Below are 23,156 nucleotides of genomic sequence, written 5' to 3' on the forward strand. Positions count from 1 at the left end.
GGAGATCGAAACAGTAATCACAAACCTCCCCAAAAATAAAAGTCCAGGACCAGATGGCTTCCCTGGTGAATTCTACCGAACATTCAAAGAAGACTTAATACCTATCCTTCTCAAACTCTTCCAAAAAATTGAGGAGGGGGGGAAGCTCCCTAACTCATTCTATGAAGCCAACATTACCCTGACACCAAAACCAGACAAGGACAACACAAAAAAAGAAAATTACAGGCCAATATCACTTATGAACATTGATGCAAATATCCTCAACAAAATACTAGCAAATCGCATACAACAATACGTTAAAAAGATTATACACCATGATCAAGTGGAACTTATTCCAGGTATGCAGGGATGGTTTAACATTCGCAAATCAATCAAAGTAATACACCACATTAATAAAATGAAGAATAAAAATCACATGATCATCTCAATAGATGCAGAGAAAGCATTTGACAAGATACAGCATCCATTTATGATAAAAACTCTGAATAAAATGGGTATAGAAGGGAAGTACCTCAACAGAATAAAGGCCGTATATGAGAAACCCACAGCTAATATCATCCTCAATGGTGAAAAACTGAAAGCCATCCCTCTAAGAACAGGAACCAGACAAGGATGCCCACTGTCACCACCCCTATCTAACATAGTACTGGAAGTCCTAGCCAGAGCAATCAGGCAAGAGAAAGAAATAAAAGGGATCCAAATTGGAAAGGAAGAAGTGAAACTGTCACTATTTGCAGATGATATGATTTTATATATAGAAAACCCTAAAGAATCCACCAGAAAACTTTTAGAAGTAATAAATGAATATGGTAAAGTTGCAGGATACAAAATCAACATACAAAAATCAGTTGCATTTCTGTACACTAACAACGAAGTAGCAGAAAGAGAAATTAAGAATACCATCCCATTTACAATTGCAACAAAAAGAATAAAATACCTAGGAATAAACTTCACCAAAGAGGTGAAAGATCTGTACACTGAAAAGTATAAAACATTTCTGAAAGAAATTGAAGAAGACACAAAGAAATGGAAAGATATTCCGGGCTCTTGGATTGGAAGAATTAACATAGTTAAGATGTCCATACTTCCTAAAGTATGGAATATCTATAGATATTCCATCTATAGATTCAATGCAATCCCTATCAAAGTTCCAACAACATTTTTCACAGAAATAGAACAAAGAATCCTAAAATTTATATGGAACAACAAAAGACCCCAAATAGCTAAAGGAATCCTGAGAAAAAAGAACAAAGCTGGAGGTATCACACTCCCTGATTTCAAAATATACTACAAAGCTATAGTAACCAAAACAGCATGGTACTGGCACAAAAACAGACACACGGATCAATGGAGTAGAATCGAAAGCCCAGAAATAAACCCACACATCTATGGACAGCTAATCTTTGACAAAGGAGCCAAGAACATACAATGGGGAAAAGAAAGTCTCTTCAACAAATGGTGTTGGGAAAACTGGATAGCCACATGCAAAAAAATGAAAGTAGACCCTTACCTTACACCATACACAAAAATTAACTCCAAATGGGTTAAAGACTTGAATGTAAGACCTGAAACTGTGAAACTTCTAGAAGAAAACATAGGCAGTACCCTCTTCGACATCGGTCTTAGCAACATCTTTTCAAACACCACATCTGACCGGGCAAGAGAAACAATAGAAAAAATAAACAAATGGGACTACATCAAACTAAAAAGCTTCTGCACAGCAAAGGAAACCATCAACAAAACGAAAAGACAACCTAACAATTGGGAGAAGATATTTGCAAACCATACATCTGATAAGGGCTTAATCTCCAAAATATATAAAGAACTCATGCATCTCAACAACAAAAAAACTAACAACCCAATTAAAAAATGGGCAAAAGACCTGAACAGACATTTCTCCAAAGAAGATATACAGATGGCCAACAGACACATGAAAAGATGTTCAAAATCACTAACTATCAGGGAAATGCAAATCAAAACTACAATGAGATATCACCTCACGCCGGTCAGAATGGCTATAATTAACAAGACAGGAAACAGCATGTGTTGGAGAGGATGTGGAGAGAAGGGAACTCTCATACACTGCTGGTGGGAGTGCAAACTGGGGCAGCCACTATGGAAAACAGTATGGAGATTCCTCAAAAAATCAAAGATAGAACTACCATATGATCCAGCTATTCCACTGTTGGGTATTTATCCAAAGAACTTGAAAACACCAATTTGTGAAGGTACATGCACCCCTGTGTTCATTGCAGCGTTATTCACAATAGCCAAGACTTGGAAGCAACCTAAGTGCCCATCAAGGGATGAATGGATAAAGAAGACGTGGTATATATACACGATGGAATACTACTCAGCCATAAGAAACGATGAAATCCAACCATTTGTGACAACATGGATGGACATTGAGGGTATAATGCAAAGTGAAAAAGTCAGAGGGAGAAGGTCAAATACCGTATGATTTCCTTCATTAAGTAGTAGATAATAACAACAACAAACAAACACATAGAGACAGAGATTGGATTGGTGGTTACCAGAGGGGAAATGGGGAGGGAGGAGGGTGAAAGGGATAATTCGGTACATGTGTGTGGTGATGGGTTGTAATTAGCATTTTGGTGGTGAACATGATGTAATCTATGCAGAAATAGAAGTACAATGTTGTACACCTGAAATTTTTACAATGTTATAAACCAATGTTACTGCAATAAACAAATTAAAAAAAAATTAATCTTTGCTAATTTTACATTGACATTATGTTAATTTTCATTTTAGAAGTGAATTTGATGTCATATATATTTATTTATGTATTGAATTACCCTTTGTTAATTTTTCTACTGTGTTATTTTTATAATGGATTCTAATATCCTTTAGTATATTAAGTATAGCTCTTTAAGTTATATTTTGTACTTATTTTTCCTCATTTGTCATTGCATTTTAATTTTGTTTATTTTTAATTCACAGAAGTTTTAGAATTTTATGGCTTCTATTCCCACCCTTCCACTGAAATTGCTCTTGCTAAACTTACTGGTGACCTCATAGTTGTTATATCCAATGAACATTTTTCAGACTTCATCTTATTTGATCTACTCAGCTAAGAACAAAGCAATATAGGCCACATTTTAGATATTTTGTTTATTATTTAGATATGTTTGTTTATTATTGATTTGAAACATCTCTACTATCTCTAAATCATAGCCTTCAAAGTTGTTACAATTATACGTGAAATTAAGTGCTACTCAGCAAATTTGTTTTCGGTAAAATAAATGCAAATCATCAGGAAGAGGCCTTTCAGCAAATTCCTCTGGTTTTATGACTACAGAAGTGTGTCAAATATGGTATGAAACTAAATGCCAGACCTGAGTCCGAAATAAAGAAACTAGCCCTAGAGATAGAGAAAGAGTCAGAAGAACAGCGTGTCAGGCAGAAGTCAGAAATATGGGGCTCTGAAAGGATGTTGTGTTAGTTTCCTAGGGCTGCCATAAGAAAGTACTACAAACTGGGTTAAAACAACAGAAATTCTCCCACACTTCTGGAGGCTCAATGTCCCAAATCAAGGTGTTAGCAGGGCCATGATCCCTCTGTAGTTTCTAGGGGAGGAGCCTTCAATGCTGCTTCCAGCTTCTGGGAGCCCTAGGTGTTTGTTTGTTCTTTGCTTTGTGGCAGCATCACTCTAATCTCTGCCTCCATCTTCACACGGCCATCTTCCCTCTGTGTTTTCTTTGTATCTAAATTTTCATCTTCTTATAAGGACACTGTCTTAATCCGATTACATTTGTAAAGATCCTATTTCCAAATAAGGTTGCATTCGTAGATACTGGGGATTAGGACTTCAACATATCTCTTTGAGATACACAATTCAACCCATAACAGATGTATACCAAGTGAAGAGAAGAAAGCGGAATCATGTGAGATTTCCAGAATAAAGGATGAAACCCCAACCTCTAAATTGACAAGATAGATTAATGATTAGTTGGTTAGTGGATCAGCAGGGCAAAAGGAGCATTTGTGGATGTTAAGAAATATGATAAGAAACTGCTCTATGAAATCTCTCATAATTCTATTTGGAATTTCAAGTAAAATTTTAATTTATTGATTATTTAGGAATGCTAATTTGCTTCTGTGAATAAGCTAGTGGCAAAAGGCAGTTTACTGTGAAAGTTTGGTGTATAATTAAGGAAGATCAAGTTCGTTATTTCTTGGAGGGGAAAACACAAATATCAAAGAATTGGAAATTGAGAATTTAATGAAATTGCAAATTCAGTTTATGTCTATGGAAAATTTGGTAAAAATCTTATTTAAGTTGAGGAAGCAAAATTAATCCAATACATGCAATGTTACGTGAACCCAATTAGTGCAATGTTGGTTTTCTCATTTATTTCTTGTTATGAATTGACCCAAAACAGACTTTAAAGATACTACATTAAATGTCAGAGACTTGATTATGAAATACACATGCAATGTTTGACAGATGCACTTGAGAGGAGCACCAGACCACAAAGAGGTTGATAAACAACCTGGTTTTCAAACTACAGCAGGTCTGATTAAAACCTATGTCAATTCTTTTGTAAAATAACTATTGTTTTAATTCACTTTATTAAATCTTAGAAAGATATAACACAGTGTAGCAGAATAGACACAAATGAGAGCAGAGCAAGTTGAGATGTAGGCCAAGCAGCATGGTTTCTAATCACAATCTTCCAACTACACTAGACAAATATTCACTGATCTCTACCAAGAGACAGAGGCTGTTGCAGGGGCTGGGTCAAAGAATGTGGAAAGCGCTCATTTATTTTGCCAAGACGACCTAGCTACAATTATGACTAATGCATGTCAAACAAGGGGAATTAGTCGATGGCATTTTTATATCTCCTAGGGGCAATACAGCATAGAGAAATTTAAAAATATTTCCAGGTTAATGAAGTCATAATGATTGTTTAGATGTGTTTACTACTATGTCTCTTGTCACTATATTTTTAAAGTCTATTTTCTCCTCTTTAACTTTCTTTAGACTAAAGGAATATGTTTTTGAACATCTTTTGACCAATCTCAATCTTTCTAATGAAATTTTTGTGTAATGTATAAGTCAAAGTTTTATTTGTATTCCAAATCTAATAGGATGCCATTTACAGTTTGCTTTACTGGGGTTCCTCTTTTTCAAAGCTTCAATTTAAAGTTTTTATCTTCATTGGGGAATTCGGTCCCATGTGGTTATTCAGCAGAGTATATAGTGACTGTCAAAAGATGCATTTTATTTCACTTGACACATCTTTAGACTCAACATTCTTTTATTTGGCAAACTTTGGATGGAACTATTTTCTGAAATAGTTGAAAATAAAAATATCTCAATATGTTTGAGAAGGCAAACATGCTACCTATTTGTATATATATTTGGATAGTAGGTTCTTGTGGTTACTGAATGCTAAGGACACAGGAAAGGAGCTTACATGGATATGGACCTCAGAACTCAAATTTTTCAAACAATATTAACTTTCAAATAATATAAACATACATTGATAGAACATTGCCACACGTATCAGTTGTTTTCTCCAACAATTGAACATAGGCTGCGGCATTCTGAGTTCTGCATTATAACTGTCTTTGATAGTAGGATGAGAAGAACAGAATTGTGAGTTCAAAAGCATTCACTTCAACTATTAAAGAGCAGTGTAACTGGAGTTTTCTTGATGTTCCTCTGGTAGACAAATGCTTTTTTCAACTTGAATGTTTCAAACAGTAGATTTTCTCACTTGCAGCCATTGTCCATGAGTATTTAACAAGTTAAAAAGTGCTGGGAATACCACTTATGGAACTTTGTAGGGACAATTGGCTGTGATGTCATAGATCCTTGAGGGAAACTTCTAGAAGTAAGATTTAGTCATACTGGAGATTAGATAAGAAAGATGCTTACTGAATAAGGTGGGATCCAACAAGAGTGTGGTACAGAATGCAATAATACATGAATTACTTTTTTCTGAGGGAACTCAACAGAAAAACACTTAATGAAGGAAGGCAAAGGCTTAACCATCTGGTACATTTGTGAATTCTTGATGACTAAGCACTTGAAGTTTAGTAAATTTGAAATTCACCAGTCTTAGAAATGGAAGAAAGTGATGAACCTGATCAGCCTATCTCAGCAGGGAGGCAAGAAATTCGAAAGAGAAGACGACCCAGCCAACCAATGGTAGACAAATCCCAGCAGACTGAAGTGACAGAAAAAAAGAAACCCTTGCCGATGCCACAATCATCTGGCCCCAAAGCTACCCTTAGTATTGGTAATATTCCTGGAAGCAAAGTCAACTATGAGTCTCTTAGAGTATCTTCTCAACTTCAGCAAACTTGGATGAAGAGAAAGCGTGTACAGGATATGACTGATAAATCTCTGCAGACAGACACTATTGCAGAAGAGAAAAAAGAAGAAATCAAGTCAGTTGGTGAGACAGTGGTACCTGAAGAAAAGCCAGCTGCTGTTGGAGAGTCAGCCCCTGAATTTCCAGAGAGTGTTCAGGAAGTAGAAATTCCACTAAGCAGACACTCAATTCAACTCAAAATAGACAGATCTCAGCAGACCAGTTGTACTGGAGACTGGACAATGATAAACATTCCTCAAAATGAAAAAGTGGACAAGGAACAGCAGACGTACTTTAGTGATTCAGAAATAGTGTTTATTGGCAAGACAGGTAGTTCTTCAAATTCGAAGGAAGGTGCACAGATGTATAAATCCTCAGGGAAGATTTTTGTTAGTGAACATCCTGAATTTCAACCCGCAACATGTAACAGTGAAGAAATTAGGCAGAACAGTATCAGCAGATCTTCGTTTAGTCAACAAAACATAAAAAGTACTCCGGTACTTTTAGAAGACGAGCAGTACGTTCTAGTTGAAGTACAGCCTCCCATTGCAGAAGAGATCTCTGCTGAACTGCAACCTCCACCAGCAGACGAGACTACTGCAGGAGAGACCCCAGCTGAACTTCAGCCTCCACCAGCTGAGGATGCCCATGTGGAAGAGGCTCTTTCAGAAGAGCCTTCTGCTGAAGTTCAGCCTCCAGCAGTTGAAGAGGCTCCTGTTGAAACACAGCCTTCCCCAGCTGAGGAGCCTCCTGCTGAGGAGGCCCCTGCTGAAGTTCTGTCTCTACCAGTTGAAGAGTCCCCTGCAGAAGAGGTCCCTGCTAGAGTAGAGCCAGCCCCTGCTGAAGACGATATTTTAGAAGAGGTTTCTGCTGAAGTTCAGCCTCCACCAGCTGAAGAGGCTCCTACACAGGAGGCCCCAGAACTTAAGCTTCCACTAGCTGTGGAGGCCCCTATAGATGAGGTCCCAGATGAACTTCAGCCTCCCCTAGCTGAGAAGACCACTGCAGAAGAGGTCCCTGCCAAAGTTCAGCCTCCAGCTACTGAGGAGGCCCCTGCATTAGAGGCACTGGCTGAAGTTCAGTCTCCACCAGCTGAGGAGGCTCCTGTAGAAGAGGCTCCAGCTGAAGTTCACTCTCCACCAGTGGAGGAGGCTGCTACAGAAGAGGCCCCAGCTGAAGTTCAGACTCCACCTGCTGAGGAGGCCGCTGCAGAAGAGGCCCTGGCTGAAGTTCAGCCTCCACCTGCTGAGGAGGCTGCTGCAGAAGAGGCCCTGGCTGAAGTTCAGACTCCACCTGCTGAGGAGGCTGCTGCAGAAGAGGCCCCAGCTGAAGTTCAGCCTCCACCTGCTGGGGAGGCTGCTGCAGAAGAGGCCCCGGCTGAAGTTCAGCCTCCACTTGCTAAGGAGGCCACTGCAGAAGAGGCCCCAGCTGAAGTTCAGCCTCCACCTGCTGAGGAGGCTGCTGCAGAAGAGGGACCAGCTGAAGTTCAGCCTCCCCCTGCTGGGGAGGCCGCTGCAGAAGAGGCCCTGGCTGAAGTGCAGACTCCACCTGCTGAGGAGGCTGCTGCAGAAGAGGCCCCGGCTGAAGTTCAGCCTCCACTTGCTAAGGAGGCCACTGCAGAAGAGGCCCTGGCTGAAGTTCAGCCTCCACTTGCTAAGGAGGCCGCTGTAGAAGAGGCCCCGGCTGAAGTTCAGCTTCTACCAGCTGAGGAGGCTGCTGCAGAAGAGGTCCCAGCTGAACCTCAGTCTCTACCAGCTGAGGAGGCCCCTGCAGAAGAGGGACCAGCTGAACTTCAGACTCTACCAGCTGAGGAGGCGCCTGCATTAGAGGCACTGGCTGAAGTTCAGTCTCTACCAACCGAGGAGGCTCATATAGAAGAGGCTCCAGCTGAAGTTCACTCTCCACCAGTGGAGGAGGCCGCTGCAGAAGAGGCCCCAGCTGAACTTCAGTCTCCACCAGCCGAGGAGGCCCCTGCAGAAGAGCATCATGTTCCGCTTCAGCCCCCACCAACTGAAGAAACTACTTCAGAAATGGTCCCTGTTGACAAACAGCCTCCACCAGCTAAAGAGCCCAATTTCATTACACAAATCTTTATGAAAGACACCCCTGCTGAAGTTCAGCCTCCTCGTTCTCAACAAACCCCTGCAGCTGAGCCTCTGGTAGAGAACGTGTCTACTGAACATCAGTCTCCCCAGATAGCAGATGGCCCAGTAACATTAGAATCCATGGTTTTGAAAGATGAGCCAATATATGAAGAGCCATTAGAACTGGATCCTGTTCCCAAAGATTCATCTAATATCAAGAACGAACAGGTTTCTACTATTGAAATAGACGGTGTCATCCGTATACAAAGAAAATAGGGGCCTCCTCCTCAGCTGTAGTCAGGTCTTAACTAAGCTACAATCAGAAGCTGAGGGGTCTGAAAGTACGTACTTTAGAAAAGGGTAGGCATTTGGAAATAGCTTTGTGAACAGGCAAATGAAAGGAAACCCCAAGATGTGGACTGCAAGTTGGAAAATGAACAATAAAAACTGGTGGTTTAAAATTACTTGTGTTATTTTCATTCAAATCTAGAGTGTATAAAATGCCTGTTTTGAAATGAAGTAAGTTTACAATTGAAATAATTACTTAAAATATCTTTTCTACACTCAACCTTGTTGACAAGGGTAAAGTATACTCTACAGCCATATTTTCTTTTCTCTCTATGTAGCTTGTAGTGGAAAAGGCATTTTATTTTTTACAGTTCTTTCATCTACTTTAAATTCTTTGGGTTTTAGCCATACATCTAAAGGTTTGTAGTGATTTCTTTCTCACTATAGTTCATCGTATCTCTTATTCTCTTTCCATTTGATTCCTTCTGAGACAAGCATTTCTTCCTTGTTTTCATTCTTATCTTCTTGCATATTTTACAATTCAACGTCGGAATAGGAAGTTTATTTCCTTTGTAAAAATCTTCATTTCAGTGAAGATAACCATGGATGATGTATTAAATAATGTGTGGAAACATGAAGAAAAATATACCTAGATGGCCTTGAGGGCATATTCCTATATAGTTTTTATTTCATTTCAACTTAGAATGTGATGAGTCCTATGGAAGCAGCACTCTGAACTTGTGATGAAGAGAAACTTAGAATAAAGTTGAATTACTATATTGTAAGCTATTAACATTTTTAAATAGTAATTATAGATTATTCTAAAATTTCTGTTATTAAAGGACATCTCGATTTCTATGATTATGGTAACTTTTGGGAAAATATTTTGTCTAGCTACAATTCAGTTGCAATGTGCTGAAATGGTGAGATGATTCTCTTAAAAATTTTTTAATTTGGTTAGTGTATTTCTCTGTTTAGTGAAAATTCTAGATTAATGATTCTAAGCCTTGTTAAACTTTGATGCCCTATAATCATTAGATTTTTCTTATATTCTTCATTACCTCTGTAACCAAGAGCATGTAATATTTTTTAAGTGAGTTTTTCAGAATTTTATAAAAATTTTTGTAAGCACATTCTTTTTTTTATATGTGCCAGATTTGATGTTGAGAAACATTATTCTGGACTTCTCGATTGAGGGTTGCTTTTTTGATATTTCCAAGTCCTTTTGATTTTATGTTTTCTGAGCTACTTAAAATCCAGTTAAACTACTTTTTCTAAATTTGAAAAGGTTTTTTTTTTTTCTATTTTAGATTTTCTATTGAGGCTTCTTGTTTCCAAAAAAACTTTTTGTATTTGCTTTTTTCTCCTTTACTGAGATATAATTGACATACAGCATTGTGTAAGTTTAAGGTGTACAATGTGATGATTTGATACATACAGTATTGCAAAATGATTACCACAATAAGGTTAGTTAACACATCCATAACCTCACATAAATACAATTTTCGTCTTTGGTGAGACAATTTCAGATCTACTCTCGTAGGAACTTTCAAGTATGTAATACAGTATTATGAACTATACTCAGCATTCTGTACATTAGATCCCCAGAATTTGTTCATCTTATAACTGAAAGTTGTACCCTTTAACCAACATCTCCCATTTCCTCCACCTCCTAGCCCCTGGCAACTACCATTCTGCTCTCTGTTTCTATGAGTTTGTAGATTCACATGTAAACAATATCATACAATATTTATCTTTGTCTGACATTTCACCTGGCATAATACACTCAAAGTCCATCCATGTTGTCACAAATGGCAGGATTTCCTTCTTTCTCATGGCTGAATAACATCCCACTGTGTATGTATATACCACATCCATTCATCTATTGATGGACACTTAGGTTGTTTCCATACCTTGGCTATTCTGAATAAAGCTGTAATTATCATGGGAGTACAGATATCTCTTTGAGATAATAATTTCATTTCCTTTGTATATACACCCAGAAGAAGGATTGCTGGATCACATGGTAGTTCTATTGTTAATTTCTTGAGGAATCTCTGTAATATTTTCATAATGGCTGTACCAGTTTACATTCCCAGCAACAATGTAAAAAGGTTCCCTTTTCTCCACATCCTCTCTAGCATTTGTTATTGCTTGTCTTTTTGATAATAAATATCATAACATGGGTGAAGTAATATTTCATTGTGGTTTTGATTTGCATTTCCCTGACAATTGTGATGTTGAGCACCTTTTCATGTATCTGTTGGCCATTCGTATGTCTTCTTTGGAAAAATGTCTATTCCAGTCCCTTACACATTTTAATTGGGTTATTGAATATTTTTTGCTATTGAGTTATATGAGTTCCTTGTACATTTTGGATATTAACTCATTAACAGACATGTGCTTTGCAAATATTTTCTCCCATTCCATAGTTTGCCTTTTCATTTTGTTGATGGTTTCTTTTGCTGTGCAGAGGCTTTTTAGCTTGATGTAGTCCCACTTCTTTATTTTTTGTTGTTGTTTTCTTTGCTTTTGATGTCACATCAAAAGAAATCATTAGCAAGATCAATGTCAAGGAGCTTACTGCCTGTGTTTTCTTCTAGGAGTTTTATTATTTCAGGTCTTAACATTTAAGTCTTTAACCTATTTTGAGTTGATTTTTGTACTGTATGGTGTAAGATAAGGGTCCAATTTCTTTCTTTTGCATGTGGTTATCCAAGTTTCTCAAGACCATTTATTGACTAGATTATCTTTTCCCCATCGTATATTCTTGGTACCTTTGTTGAAAATTAATTGACCATATGTGCGCGGGTTTATATTTGGGCTCTGTATGCTATTGACCTATGTGTCTGTTTAAATGCCAATAACCTACTCTTTTGATTATTATAGCTTTGTAATATAGTTTAAAATCAGGAAGTTTGATGTCTCCATCTTTATTCTTTCTCAAGATTGCTTTGCTATTTGGGGTCTTTTGTGGTTCTACGTGAATTTTAGGATTGTTTTTTCTATTTATGTGAAAAATACCATTGGAATTTTGATAGAGATTGCATTGAATCTATAGACGGCTTTGGGTAGTATGGATATTTTAACAATGTTAATTTTTCCAATTCGTGAACATGGAATATCTTTTCATTTATTTGTGTCTTCTTTGACTTTCTTTAATCAATGTCTTAGTTTTCATTGTATAGATCTTTCACCTCCTTGGTTAATTTATTCCTAAGTACTTCATTGTCTTTGATGGTATTGTAAATGGGATTTCTAATAGTTCATTATTAGTGTATAGAAACTCAACTGATTTTTGTATGTTCATTTTGTATCCTGAAACTGTACTGAATTTGTTTATTAATTCCAACAGTGTTTTGTTGGAGACTTTAGAGTTTTCTATGTAAAATATCATGTCATTTGCAAGAGCCAGTTTTACTTCTTCCATTCCAACTTAGATGCTTTTTCTTGCCTACCTACCCTGGCCAGGACTTCTAGTACAATGTTGAACAAAAGTAGCGAGAGTGGGCATTGCTGTCTTCTTCTGATCTTAGGGAAAAGCTTTCAGCTTTTCACCTTTGAGCATGATGTTAGCTGTAGGGTTGTCATATATGGCCTTTATTATGATGAGGTACGTTCCTTCTATACCCAATTTACTGAGAGTTTTTATCATGAAAGGATGTTTATTTTGTCAAATGCTTTTTCTGCATCTATTGAGATGTTCATATGATTAACTGCTTTATTATTGGCTATAGTCCTCTGGGACTCTTGAATGCAAAGCTTGTTGGCTTTCAGAACTAGGTAATTTGGAGGCCAAATTCTCAGGTGGTAGCCTTAAAAGTTGGGCTTTCAAGTGTACTAGATGCATGGTCCAAACCCTTCACTCCTCAGGAAGAAGCTGGGAGTTGAGAGTTTCTGCTTGATTGTGTAACACTGTGCCTAGATGTAGGATTTATGACAAGAGTGTGTCTCATACTTTCCTACCCATTTCCAGTATTTTCTCATTTGCCTGATGTGTAGGAGTCACTAAGCTAGGTTTTCAATTTCTCTCAGAGGGAATTGCTTTCTGTATAGCTGTATACTTGGTGAATCTGTGGGAGAAGGGAAGTTCAGGAACCTCCTATGACACCATCTTGGTCTGGACCCCGAGTGGGACTTTCGCTGACGAAAATCCCCGTGGAAAAGTTTTTAACTAAAAATTCTATTTCTTTGATAGATATAGGGCTATTTGTGTTATCTGTTATAACATTTCCTTCTATCTTTTTTATGTCAGTAGGATCTGTAATGATATTCTGTCTCTAATTATGGTATAATTATTGGTACCTTATACCAATAAATATTGGTAACTGGTGTCTTCTCTCTTTGTTTCTTTGTTTCTCTGTTTCTTCTTTTTCCCCAAATCAGTCTGACTTGAGGTTTATCAGTTTTATTGATCTTCTCAAAGAATCAGCTTTTGGTTTCATTGATTTCCGTGTTTATTTATTTTTTCTGTTTCATTGACCTGCTCTCCTCTTTATCATTTCTATCATTCTGCTTACTTCCACTTCCTTGTGTACTCTTTTTCTAGTTTTTCAGATGGAATCTAATGTCACTGATTTTGTCTTTACTTCTTTTCTAATATGGTCCTTTCATGCTGTACATTTCTCTCTGAGCACTGTCGTAGCTGCATTCCATAAATTCCAATACCTTGTGCTTTCATTGTCATTCAATCCAAGTATTTTGTGATTTTGTTTTTGACTTATTCTTTGACATACGAGTTACTAAACAGTGTGTTATTCGATTTCCAAATATTTGGGGATAAATGTGCTCCATTATTTTAGAGTGTCATGTAGCTAAGTGGGGGAAGGAGGTTGAGTAGAAGATTCCATCTCCTTCAGCAGAACTTCAAATACCATCTTGGAAAAAGAGAACTTGAAGTTATTCTTCAGGTCATAAGAGATACTTCCAAGACCATCAACCCGGTATAATTCCCAGATCATCACAAAAGAGTTCTTTGTGAAGCCAACTACACATAATGGAACTGGAAAAACTAAACACATCTCTGAGAATGTGAAGGTGTTGGTGTCCACTTTTATAATGGGATATTAATGAAATTTTAAAAATTTGACTATTAACTCTTGGTTATTGGAATGACCCTTTAATTCAAAATAAGAAATTTCTTTCAAAATATTTTTCTTTCTGTTAGGATTTATCATAGAACTCACATGTGCAACCCACTTATGCCTAGAAAAAAGACTGAAGGAATTATTCTATTGTTGTTATGGCTAATTTACTGTTGATTTGGCTAGAATACAATACCTAGTTATTTAATCAAATGCTTATCTAAGTGTTGCTGTGATGGTATTTTGTAGATGTGGATAATATCTACAATACGTTGACTTTAAGTAAAGGAGAGTACCTTTGACAATGTGAGTGAGCCTCATTTAATCAATTGAAGTGCTTAAGAGCAAAAATTGAGGTTTCCTGGAGAAGAAATTTTGCCTCAAGACTGAAAAATCAATGCCTGCTTGAGTTTCCAGCCTGCCAGCCTGCCGTATAAGTTTTGTACTCAAGACTGAAACAACGCCTGCCTGAGTTCCTAAGCTGGCAGCCTACTGTGTGGATTTTGGACTTGCCAACCCCACAGTCATAGGAGCTAATTACTTACCATAAGTCTCTCTATACATCCATATATGCATATATTATATATATGATGTACATGTATTTATGATAAAAGATATTTTATCTCCTGTTGGTTTTATCTCCTATTGGTTCTGTTTCTCTGGAGAGCCCTGACTGATTTAATGGTTATCTTTGAGTTTGGGATTATGGGTGTCTGTTTTACTTTTTACTTTTCTATTTACCACATTGGCCTTACTAAGCATGTATTACTGTTTAAGTAAAAGAACATAAACTGGGTTTGCTAGATCTCCAACCATTCAGGATCAGAAAGATCCTGGCTATGGGTAAGAACTGGCATAGAGACAAATAAAATAAAATAAATAAATAAATAAATAAATAAATAAATAAAAAGAAGTCATGTAGTATCCAGGTAACATCACAGAATAAGTCATACTATTGATTAATATGATCAATATTAATCAATATCATAAAGGTTCATTTCCTTTACTGACGAGGTTTCTGAACTAGCAGATTTGCAAAATATGTTAGATTTAATGTATCCTGACTTCAGGATTTGATGAGATTTCTTTTGATGACTGGAAAATATGGAGAACTGTGGGCTGGATATGACTTGCTTTAGGTGTAGAGTTATTGAACCCACATGACAAAGTCTTGAATTAATGCACTGTTATTGGGAGTGAAAGGGAAACGGATTTGAGATTTATTATGGAGACACAAATAACGGCACTCAGTGACTGACTGGATGTCAGTCTCAGTGGAGACAGGAACATTTCACATGATTTCCAGTTTGAACATCTAGGTATATTTGCATTCCATTCACTAAAATGGGAAAATGGACACAGAAACACATGCTGGGGGAGAGAAGTTAGAAATGACAATTTTAGGTTTGAATATTCTGAGTTTTAGGCACTTATGGGACACCTAGATGGAGATATTCAGTAGGCAGCAAAAAATATCTTGTATAGCTCAGGAAATACCCAAATGCCCCATTTGACAGGTAATAGTCACATTCAGATGTCAATAAGCATCAAGAATTTTAGTTGTAGTAATGAAAGAAGGAATATTAGGTATCTCCGGGATAACAAATTATTGAGGAATAGTTTTTAAATGGGAGAAAATGAGTACATTTATATGGTAAGGAGAAGATGCTTGTAGGTAGGAGTACATTAAAGCTATATTAGAGGGCATAATGAAAGAGGATTGCTGAGGGAATGATGTTCAGAGCACCTGAGTAATGTAAAGCAGGACTTCTTCCTCTAAGACAAGAACAAGTAAGGCTAAGTAGAGGTGTTGGGGAGGAAGGAGTTAAAGCAGTGGGCCTGTGATTCATTTTTGCCCTAAATACTGGGATGATGCTTCTGAGGGAAAGAAAAGATGGCAGGTGACTTGGTCTCATCTCCTTGTAAACATGGTAACTGGTCCTTTGGGTAAATAATGATATTTGTTAGAAAGAGAGTCCTTACCTATAGAATGTCCTTTATAGGCTGTTCCTGGCTTAGAATTGCTTATGGAAATGCATCTAGGATTTATGCGTTTATAAGGCACAGCTCACTAGAAATGTCACAATTCTCTGGGGTATAAAATGGAATTGTTTCATAATTGAACCCTCCTGTCTGTGTAAAGTGACCCGCAAACCTCACTGAAAAACCACATCTATTCTTCTGGGACAGATGGCTCCTGTCCAGTGTGGAAAGGACGGACCTGGGGAGCCACACGGGTATCCCAGGCTTCTCCCTCTTTGTGCCTCTTGATTATTTATGTGCTTGACATTATGACTAACGACTGATACTACGTAAAGACCTTGATATGTGTGGTTCTGATTTGGTAATTTGGTACTATGTGTTGTGCTCAGATGGTAATTTGGTGGGTTGGGGACACAGTAGGCCTGAGTTTTCTTCGTGGATTATCAGCATGGTTATCAACTAAGAGTAAGGGGTTAGGAGGTATGACTTAGATAGAAGGTTAAATAAAGATTTTGACTAGTCTGTGTGGGGGAGTGGAAGAGGAGCTTGACTAGGAAAATGTAAGATGATTTCAAAGAGGGATCAAGATCTAGCTAAGGTAAGGTCAATGTGATGTGTAAATGGAACAGCTAAGTTGCACTAATAGAAAGGGTATCTAGAACGTGAGGGTGGTGACTGCCCTGTTCCACTTGGCGCTAGAAAGCGGCATTTCTCCTGGCTATGATACCTTAACTAGAAAACATTTACAGGAGACCAAGCAGCTGTTAAGGACTTGGCTCAACATTGTGTCGCATGTTGAACAGTGGAAAGATTGGAGGTATTTGGCTGAGGAAAAAGAAGACCTCCAGAACCGGCCTCAGTTGCTTGAACTAGAACCATTGGTTGGAAGTTATGCAGAGCCATTTTACAATTTAGTGAGGGATTTTAAAAGGACAGCTTTAATCTAGAGATTTTACCACATCTTAGAGATTTTAGTGCAGCAGGGCTGAGTTGAGGCCCAAGAATGTGTTTTGTTTTTTTTAACCATCCCAGGATAATTTGTCATGTAGCCAGATTTGGGACCACTGAGCTGGTTAAGGTGAATGTTTGAGCCTACAGAGGTTGAATTAGATGATAGCTCAGTTCCTTTCTAAGCTGCGATTGTGTGAGTCTACAGTTGGCCACACGCTGGAGACCAGAGGCAGTTGTTTTCAATAAGTACTGTTCCCTTATGCAGGCTTTTCCTGTAGCTTTGTGGAATAGTTGACTTCCGGATGATTAGCTTATTTTTTCTGGTTGCCCAGCACTTGCTCCGTCCATTGCTTAAGAAATATGACTCACTTATGGGATCTTAATCACTTATGGTGGAAAGCCTGAGACAAGTGAGCTGTCTAGATACTAATCAGTGCAGAGCTGTGTCAGAAGTGGTTGAGTCAGAGATATTAGCAGGAGGGCACTTCAAGGCTGAGTTCTTGTGCCCATGTGTAATGAGGTCACTTGGGGATTCTAATTTTGGAGGGCTTTAAACCCTGGCAGAAAATTGAGCATGTCATGGGTCCTGGTCTGCCTTTCTTCATTGTCTTTATTGATCATTATGTTAATGTTCACAAATCTGGACATAGAATCCAAAGCTGTGGCTGAGAAAATTCTCTCTACAATCTTCATGGAAAGGGAAAGTTACTGATGACACTTCTCTCTGTAAAGTACATTTTCAACAGTTCTAGGAACAGTACCTTCAGAGAGGAGAGGTCAACCCCTTCCTCCCAGTCCTTTCAAACGTCAACTTTTTTGTAACCAAAAATATAATGCTCCCTACTCCTCTGGGGCCTGATGGGATGAACTTAGCTTTTGACAATTTTTTTTCTTTCAGTCCTGCTATCCTCATGAAAGGATGCTGCTCTCTCCATAAACCATGATTATGGATCCTGATTTTTGGGATACCTTTTTAGCCAATGTTTCCCAAACAGACCTGATAATAAGAGTCATTTGGGGATGCTTGTTAAAAATACAACTTCTCAGTTCTCACCCTTGGAAATTTTGATTCAGTAGCTCTAGGGTAGGCCTGATAATTTGTATTTTTAACAAGGTCTCCAGATGGCTCTCCACATTAGCAGTTCCCAAAGGTGGCTTCTAATTAGGATCATCTGGAGAGGGGTCACACATAGAGATTCTTAGGTCCCAGCCCATACTTATCAAGAATCTCTGAAAGAGGAGCTTGAGAACTCTCAATTCAGTTTCCCCAAGGGATACTGATGTGTAGCCCCTGTGAAGTGTAAATACCTCAGGATTTTACTTCACATAAGGGAGCGTATCTGATTTGGGCATGTAGGTATGGTTGCCTTACTAAATATGAAAAGAACAATAATACCTTCAGAAAGAATAGAATTCCTTCAGAAATCCTCCTATACTGATCTCAGGGACAAAATTTCAGTTTGACTGAAACTATAACATCTCTAGAGCAAGATTTCTCAACCTTGGCACTATTCACATTCAAGGCTGGACAATTCTTTGTTGTGGGAAGCTTCCCTGTGCATTGTAGGATGTTTATCAGCATCTCTGACCTCTACTCACTAGGTACTGGTAGCACTGCTCTCAGTTGTTACAACCAAAAAATATCTCTAGATGGGACCAAATGTCCCTGGGAGCAAAATCACACTCAGCTGAGTACCAACGGCTCTAGAGAAAGGATAGAGCACTGACTAATTTAATCTAACTTTTAAGATCATTGCCCTAAATAAAAAGAGCTGCAATAATCACCCAGTCTTTCATCCTGTGGCCTCTCCAGATGATCCAGGATGTGATATAGAATCCCAAGCATGCTCTTGGTGAGATATAAATGCTTTCCAGACACAGAAATGAGGCAGATGGGGTATTCTTTCTTGAATTTAAAAAATCTGTCAGGTGTCACAGGACTCTGACTTGGATATTGCAATTTAGACCAATTCATCATGATTTTATAGAAAGACAAAACCTTGATGATAGTGTAATCTTTTTCCATATGCAAAAGTCTTGAATATTTGGTAGCTCCTATGGGCATGGCCTTCAGGCAAAATTAGAGAACCATATCTATCTTTAGCCAAATAAGCATTAAGTACTCAGAGGTATTTTTTCAGTAAGGTGACTTCTAATTGTAATAAAAATGTATCATTGGTAGAACAGTAATGTTTCAGAAAGGTTCAGTGATTTGCTTATTTTATCTTTTTTTTAAAACTTTACCACAAATGGTAAATTCTGATTCAAGAGTTGTCATTTATATGAACTTAAATAATACTATATCATTTTACTTAGAGTTAGTGAATTATGAGGTATGAGGGCACAGTCCCTAAGACTATTCTCACTTCTGACACCAATTGCAAGATTGGGGAGCTCCCAAAGCCACCTTCAGTTTGGTAATTCACTACAAGGAGGAACGGAACTCACTGAAAGCAGTTATGTCTTATTACAGGGAAAGGTTACAGCCAAAGGAAGAGACTCATAGGGCAGAGTCTGAGTGGGTTCCAAATGTGAAGCTTCCTTTGTCCTCAGGATATGTTACCCTCCTAGAACTGATGTGTGACAATATGTACAAAGTATTGCCAACCAGGGAAGCTCACTCAAGCTTCAGTGTTCAGAGTTTTTATTGGGGGCTCCATTGGATAGGCATGATTGATTGATGATGGATTGATTTCCAATGTGTTTGATCTCAGATGCTAGGTTGCAGATGTGACATGACCCAATTTTCACACCCTAAAACATGGTTGGTCTTTCTGGCATGGCCACCACCCACCCTAAGACTGCTGAGTGTGGCCAGCCTCACTCTAAACAAGGATGCACCTATCAGGTATGACATAGATTGCATCCCAAAAGTCAAGGCCAGACCTCTTTTTGGGCAAAGCCAAATTTTTTACTACATGTATTTGAGCAATGGAAACCTACTTATAGAGCCTGAGTTTGACATATATGTGTATAAACTATTGAGAATTTACTGTGCTTCACAGGTTTCACATATTATTTCTTTAAATACTCACATCAGTTTACAACATAGGCAATAGTATCAGAAGGCCACAAGCACAACTAGTTGATCTCATATGTTGTATTATTATTACTATTTTGATTTTTTTCAAATTTAAACTTAAATTTAAACCAAAGTCCTCCTGTTTAAATAGTGGTAGAATTTGCCTATTATTATGCAACATATGGCTTGTCAGACCAAAGTCTAAAACAATGTTTCTCCTCTTCCATCCCTCACTTAAGCCATAATTATAGTTTAAAGAAATATTTAAAATTAACTTAAAATTTTAAATTACCATGAGTAACTTGTTCCAAATCACAGGGCTAGTACTTAATAAGCCAGAATTGGAACCCAGCTCTTTAGGTCCCGTGGTCTCCCATTATTCCAAAGCTGTGTGATGTCATAGAATGCAGTATTTATAGGCCCCCGGGAGTGGCTTAGAACACATGAATAGCCAATGAACTGTGGGGGCTCAATAGGTGCTTAGAGAGGCTTCTGGCAACCTGGCATGATAAAGGAAATTGAGAAGCATGTTGTTTTTGTGCCTAAAACAAAAATCCATGTGGTAAACCAGAAAATTTATTTCAGTCAATGCCCAGGACTACGTAATTTTGCTTCATGATTTTCTTGTTCATTGAATAGACTGCTTTGACATCTCAGAGACTGAATAAAGTTCGGGTCATGATGGTTCCCTTTACAAAAGAGCACAGTCGTACTGACTTCTTAACTGCCAGGAATATATTTTTGTACTTCCACTGACTCTTGGGCACAATAACATTAGGAGAATTATCCTAGTTTACATCACTATTATGGAACATTTCTTCTAAATCTAAAATGCTGCTAGAACCCAGAGAATCATTTGTGACTATTTTTTGGTCACAATAATGATAAAGTTTGCCTATTACTTGTCAGACAAAAATCTATTGCATGTTCCAAGAGCATTGTTCTCCTCTCCTATACCCCACATAAACTATGATTATTATCTCCTTGTGCAGTTTTGTAGTTAAAATTATTAAAATTATTCTGGCCTATTGGTCCTAGTAGCTGTTGAATAGTTTTGTCTTATTCAAGTTTTAAGACATTCACAAGAGGGGTCTATTAATGGGCAGATAACCCTCCCATATTAAGTTGAAAAAAATAAACCGTTTTACAGTGGTCCACAAGTATCAAAGATCACAAACAATACTGTTGAAAACTTTTCTGGTGACATGTGAACTGGGCCTCTTTGAAACATCTAATTCTGCAAGCATCATTTCTCACAACATCTTTAAAAAATAGCTTTCTCAGATACGCAGGGCTCATTGAACACTGTCACAGGCAAAAGGAGTACATTAGGCATCAGAATATTATGGTAGTAATAATAATACCTTATGTTGCCTAATTCTTTGCATTTTTCAGAATGTTTTCAAATATATCTCATCAACAAGAGAAAACAGTAAAGAGTTGCCACTCAGACTTTTCAGCTGGTTGTCTTTGATGTCCTATTTAGTGTCCTGCCATTGTTTCAATGTAGGGACATTTCAGAGAAAAATGTATTTGGCCTCCTGAAGAGATATTTATCGTAGTTTCACTACCAGAAAACTTGTGCTTTGTAACCCAAATCACAGAATTTTCCTGAGGTTTATTCGTCTTTCACCAGTAAGGAAGAAATGCAGAAAGAAGGAAATACGGAACCAACAATACCAGTGATGACATGGAGAGGTAGTCAGGGTAGAATCCTTCCCTTAGCAGTTCTGGTTAAGGATCAGATCCACCTGAATTATACTGAGCACTTATTAAAAATACGGGATCACCAGAGATGGGACTTGGGAAATTTTTTATTTAACAAGTGGCTAGAGGTGATTCTCATGTGTGTGCAGGTTTCAGAACAGCTGAGTTAGTGAATCAGATAACTTGAGAATTCTCTTTGTGGAGCGAGTATCCACAAATAGTGAAGAGCTTCAGGTAGGAGGTGGCCAGTATAGGGATGGGAATAATTGATGCTAAGATTAGGAGGTGTACTACGCGGAGGTCACCTGTGTTGAAATTGAGGGTATCCAGAAAGAGCTATATACTTGCTACACAACAGAGAGGCATTGGCTATAAGAAGAAATTGGCAGATCCACATGGTGTAGTCAGGAGTTTCCCTGTTGCTTATCTGAGTATGGAGCATAGGGCAGGAAATGCAGTCTTTTAGGGCCCACGGTTGACTGGAGATCTTGAGAAAATTGTTCCTGTGAGACACCGAGAAACGTGGGACATCATTGAACTTCCAGGGACTGTAAAATGATGTAGAAAACTTGGATACGATGATATGCCTATTGCAGATCATATGATTTTCGATGCTTTTCTTCTTCTTCCTTTTAAACTTATAACATTAAATTTTACGTTTGAATGTGACAAATGCTAGATATCTAGCGGGTCCTATTTCCCTGTTTCTGGGTGGAGGCTCATACTAAGATATATGACAATTTCTCTTTGTCATCATGAAACCCAGCTTCATCACACATCTGACTAAGGTTTATATACATTATATAATTTGATTCTCGTAGCTCTAAAATTGTACGTTAGGGGAACGTAGATTTGACTCCATGAACTCAGTCCTCTTGTACTGGGGATACAGAGATAAGAGATCAGTTCCTACCTTCAAAGAGTTCTTACTGAAGTGAGAGAAAAAGGAATAAATATACTATTGCTATACAATATGATGGGAACTGTGAAAGAAGTCAGTGCAGATCACCATGGATTTATAGAGGAAAGGTTACCAGATCAATCTGGGGACAGAATAGGGAAGGATTTCATGAGAAAGTGGGTTTTAGACAAAAGGTATGCTGGGCATAGAGATATGCTAGGCAAACGAGGTGGTGGTGTTAGGTGAGTGGTTTTTCAGCCAGAAGGGACAACATGAGAGGAAAGCTGTCAGGCAATAGAGGGCACATCACATTCTTGAATCTTCAAAAAGTTCGGTTTGTCCAGGGCACCAACTTTAAGGGTAAGCATGGTGAGAGATGTTGCTGCTGGAGAAGCAGGCAAAGGATGGTGAAAGACTTCATTTGCCATCATAAGGAATTTGGATTTTGTCATGAAGGTAATGGATGTCTGTAGAAGGATTTGAAGTAGCAAGCTAACAGAGAAGCGATGTGCAGCTTAGAAAGAATTTCTTTGGTAGCGGTGTAGATGATGTATTTCAGTCAGAGGATTTAGGATGTAGGGATACTTGTTGGATGGCTACTGAAATAATTAGGATGAGAAATGAAGATGGAAGTAAAGCATGGACAGCAGGAGTACAGAAGATGGAAAAGATTGACCAGCTACTAAGGAGAGGGAATAGACAAGACTTGGTGATAGACTGGATAGGGGATGACAGAAAAGAGAAGGGTCTATGGTTACTGTATGGATGGAGGTGTCATTTATAAGATGG

General features: G+C 38.0%; 1 protein-coding gene across 1 annotated transcript; it reads left to right on the plus strand.

The window, feature by feature from the left end:
* Positions 1-5,369: 5,369 nt before the first annotated feature.
* On the plus strand, positions 5,370-8,878 carry FSCB (fibrous sheath CABYR binding protein). The gene has a single exon (XM_087429088.1). It carries the CDS (start codon positions 6,098-6,100, stop codon positions 8,705-8,707), a length of 2,610 nt encoding a protein of 869 aa, XP_087285214.1. The 5' UTR covers positions 5,370-6,097; the 3' UTR covers positions 8,708-8,878.
* The last annotated feature ends 14,278 nt before the right edge of the window (positions 8,879-23,156 follow it).

The sequence above is a fragment of the Ceratotherium simum genome, chromosome 3 (genome assembly GCF_057802395.1).
Source record: "Ceratotherium simum simum isolate JZ-2026a chromosome 3, ASM5780239v1, whole genome shotgun sequence".
Taxonomy (NCBI): Eukaryota; Metazoa; Chordata; class Mammalia; order Perissodactyla; family Rhinocerotidae; genus Ceratotherium; species Ceratotherium simum.

Bases quoted from the DNA above. Each gene is read 5' to 3' on its own strand.
- FSCB (XM_087429088.1), top strand. From the start codon at position 6,098: ATGGAAGAAAGTGATGAACCTGATCAGCCTATCTCAGCAGGGAGGCAA.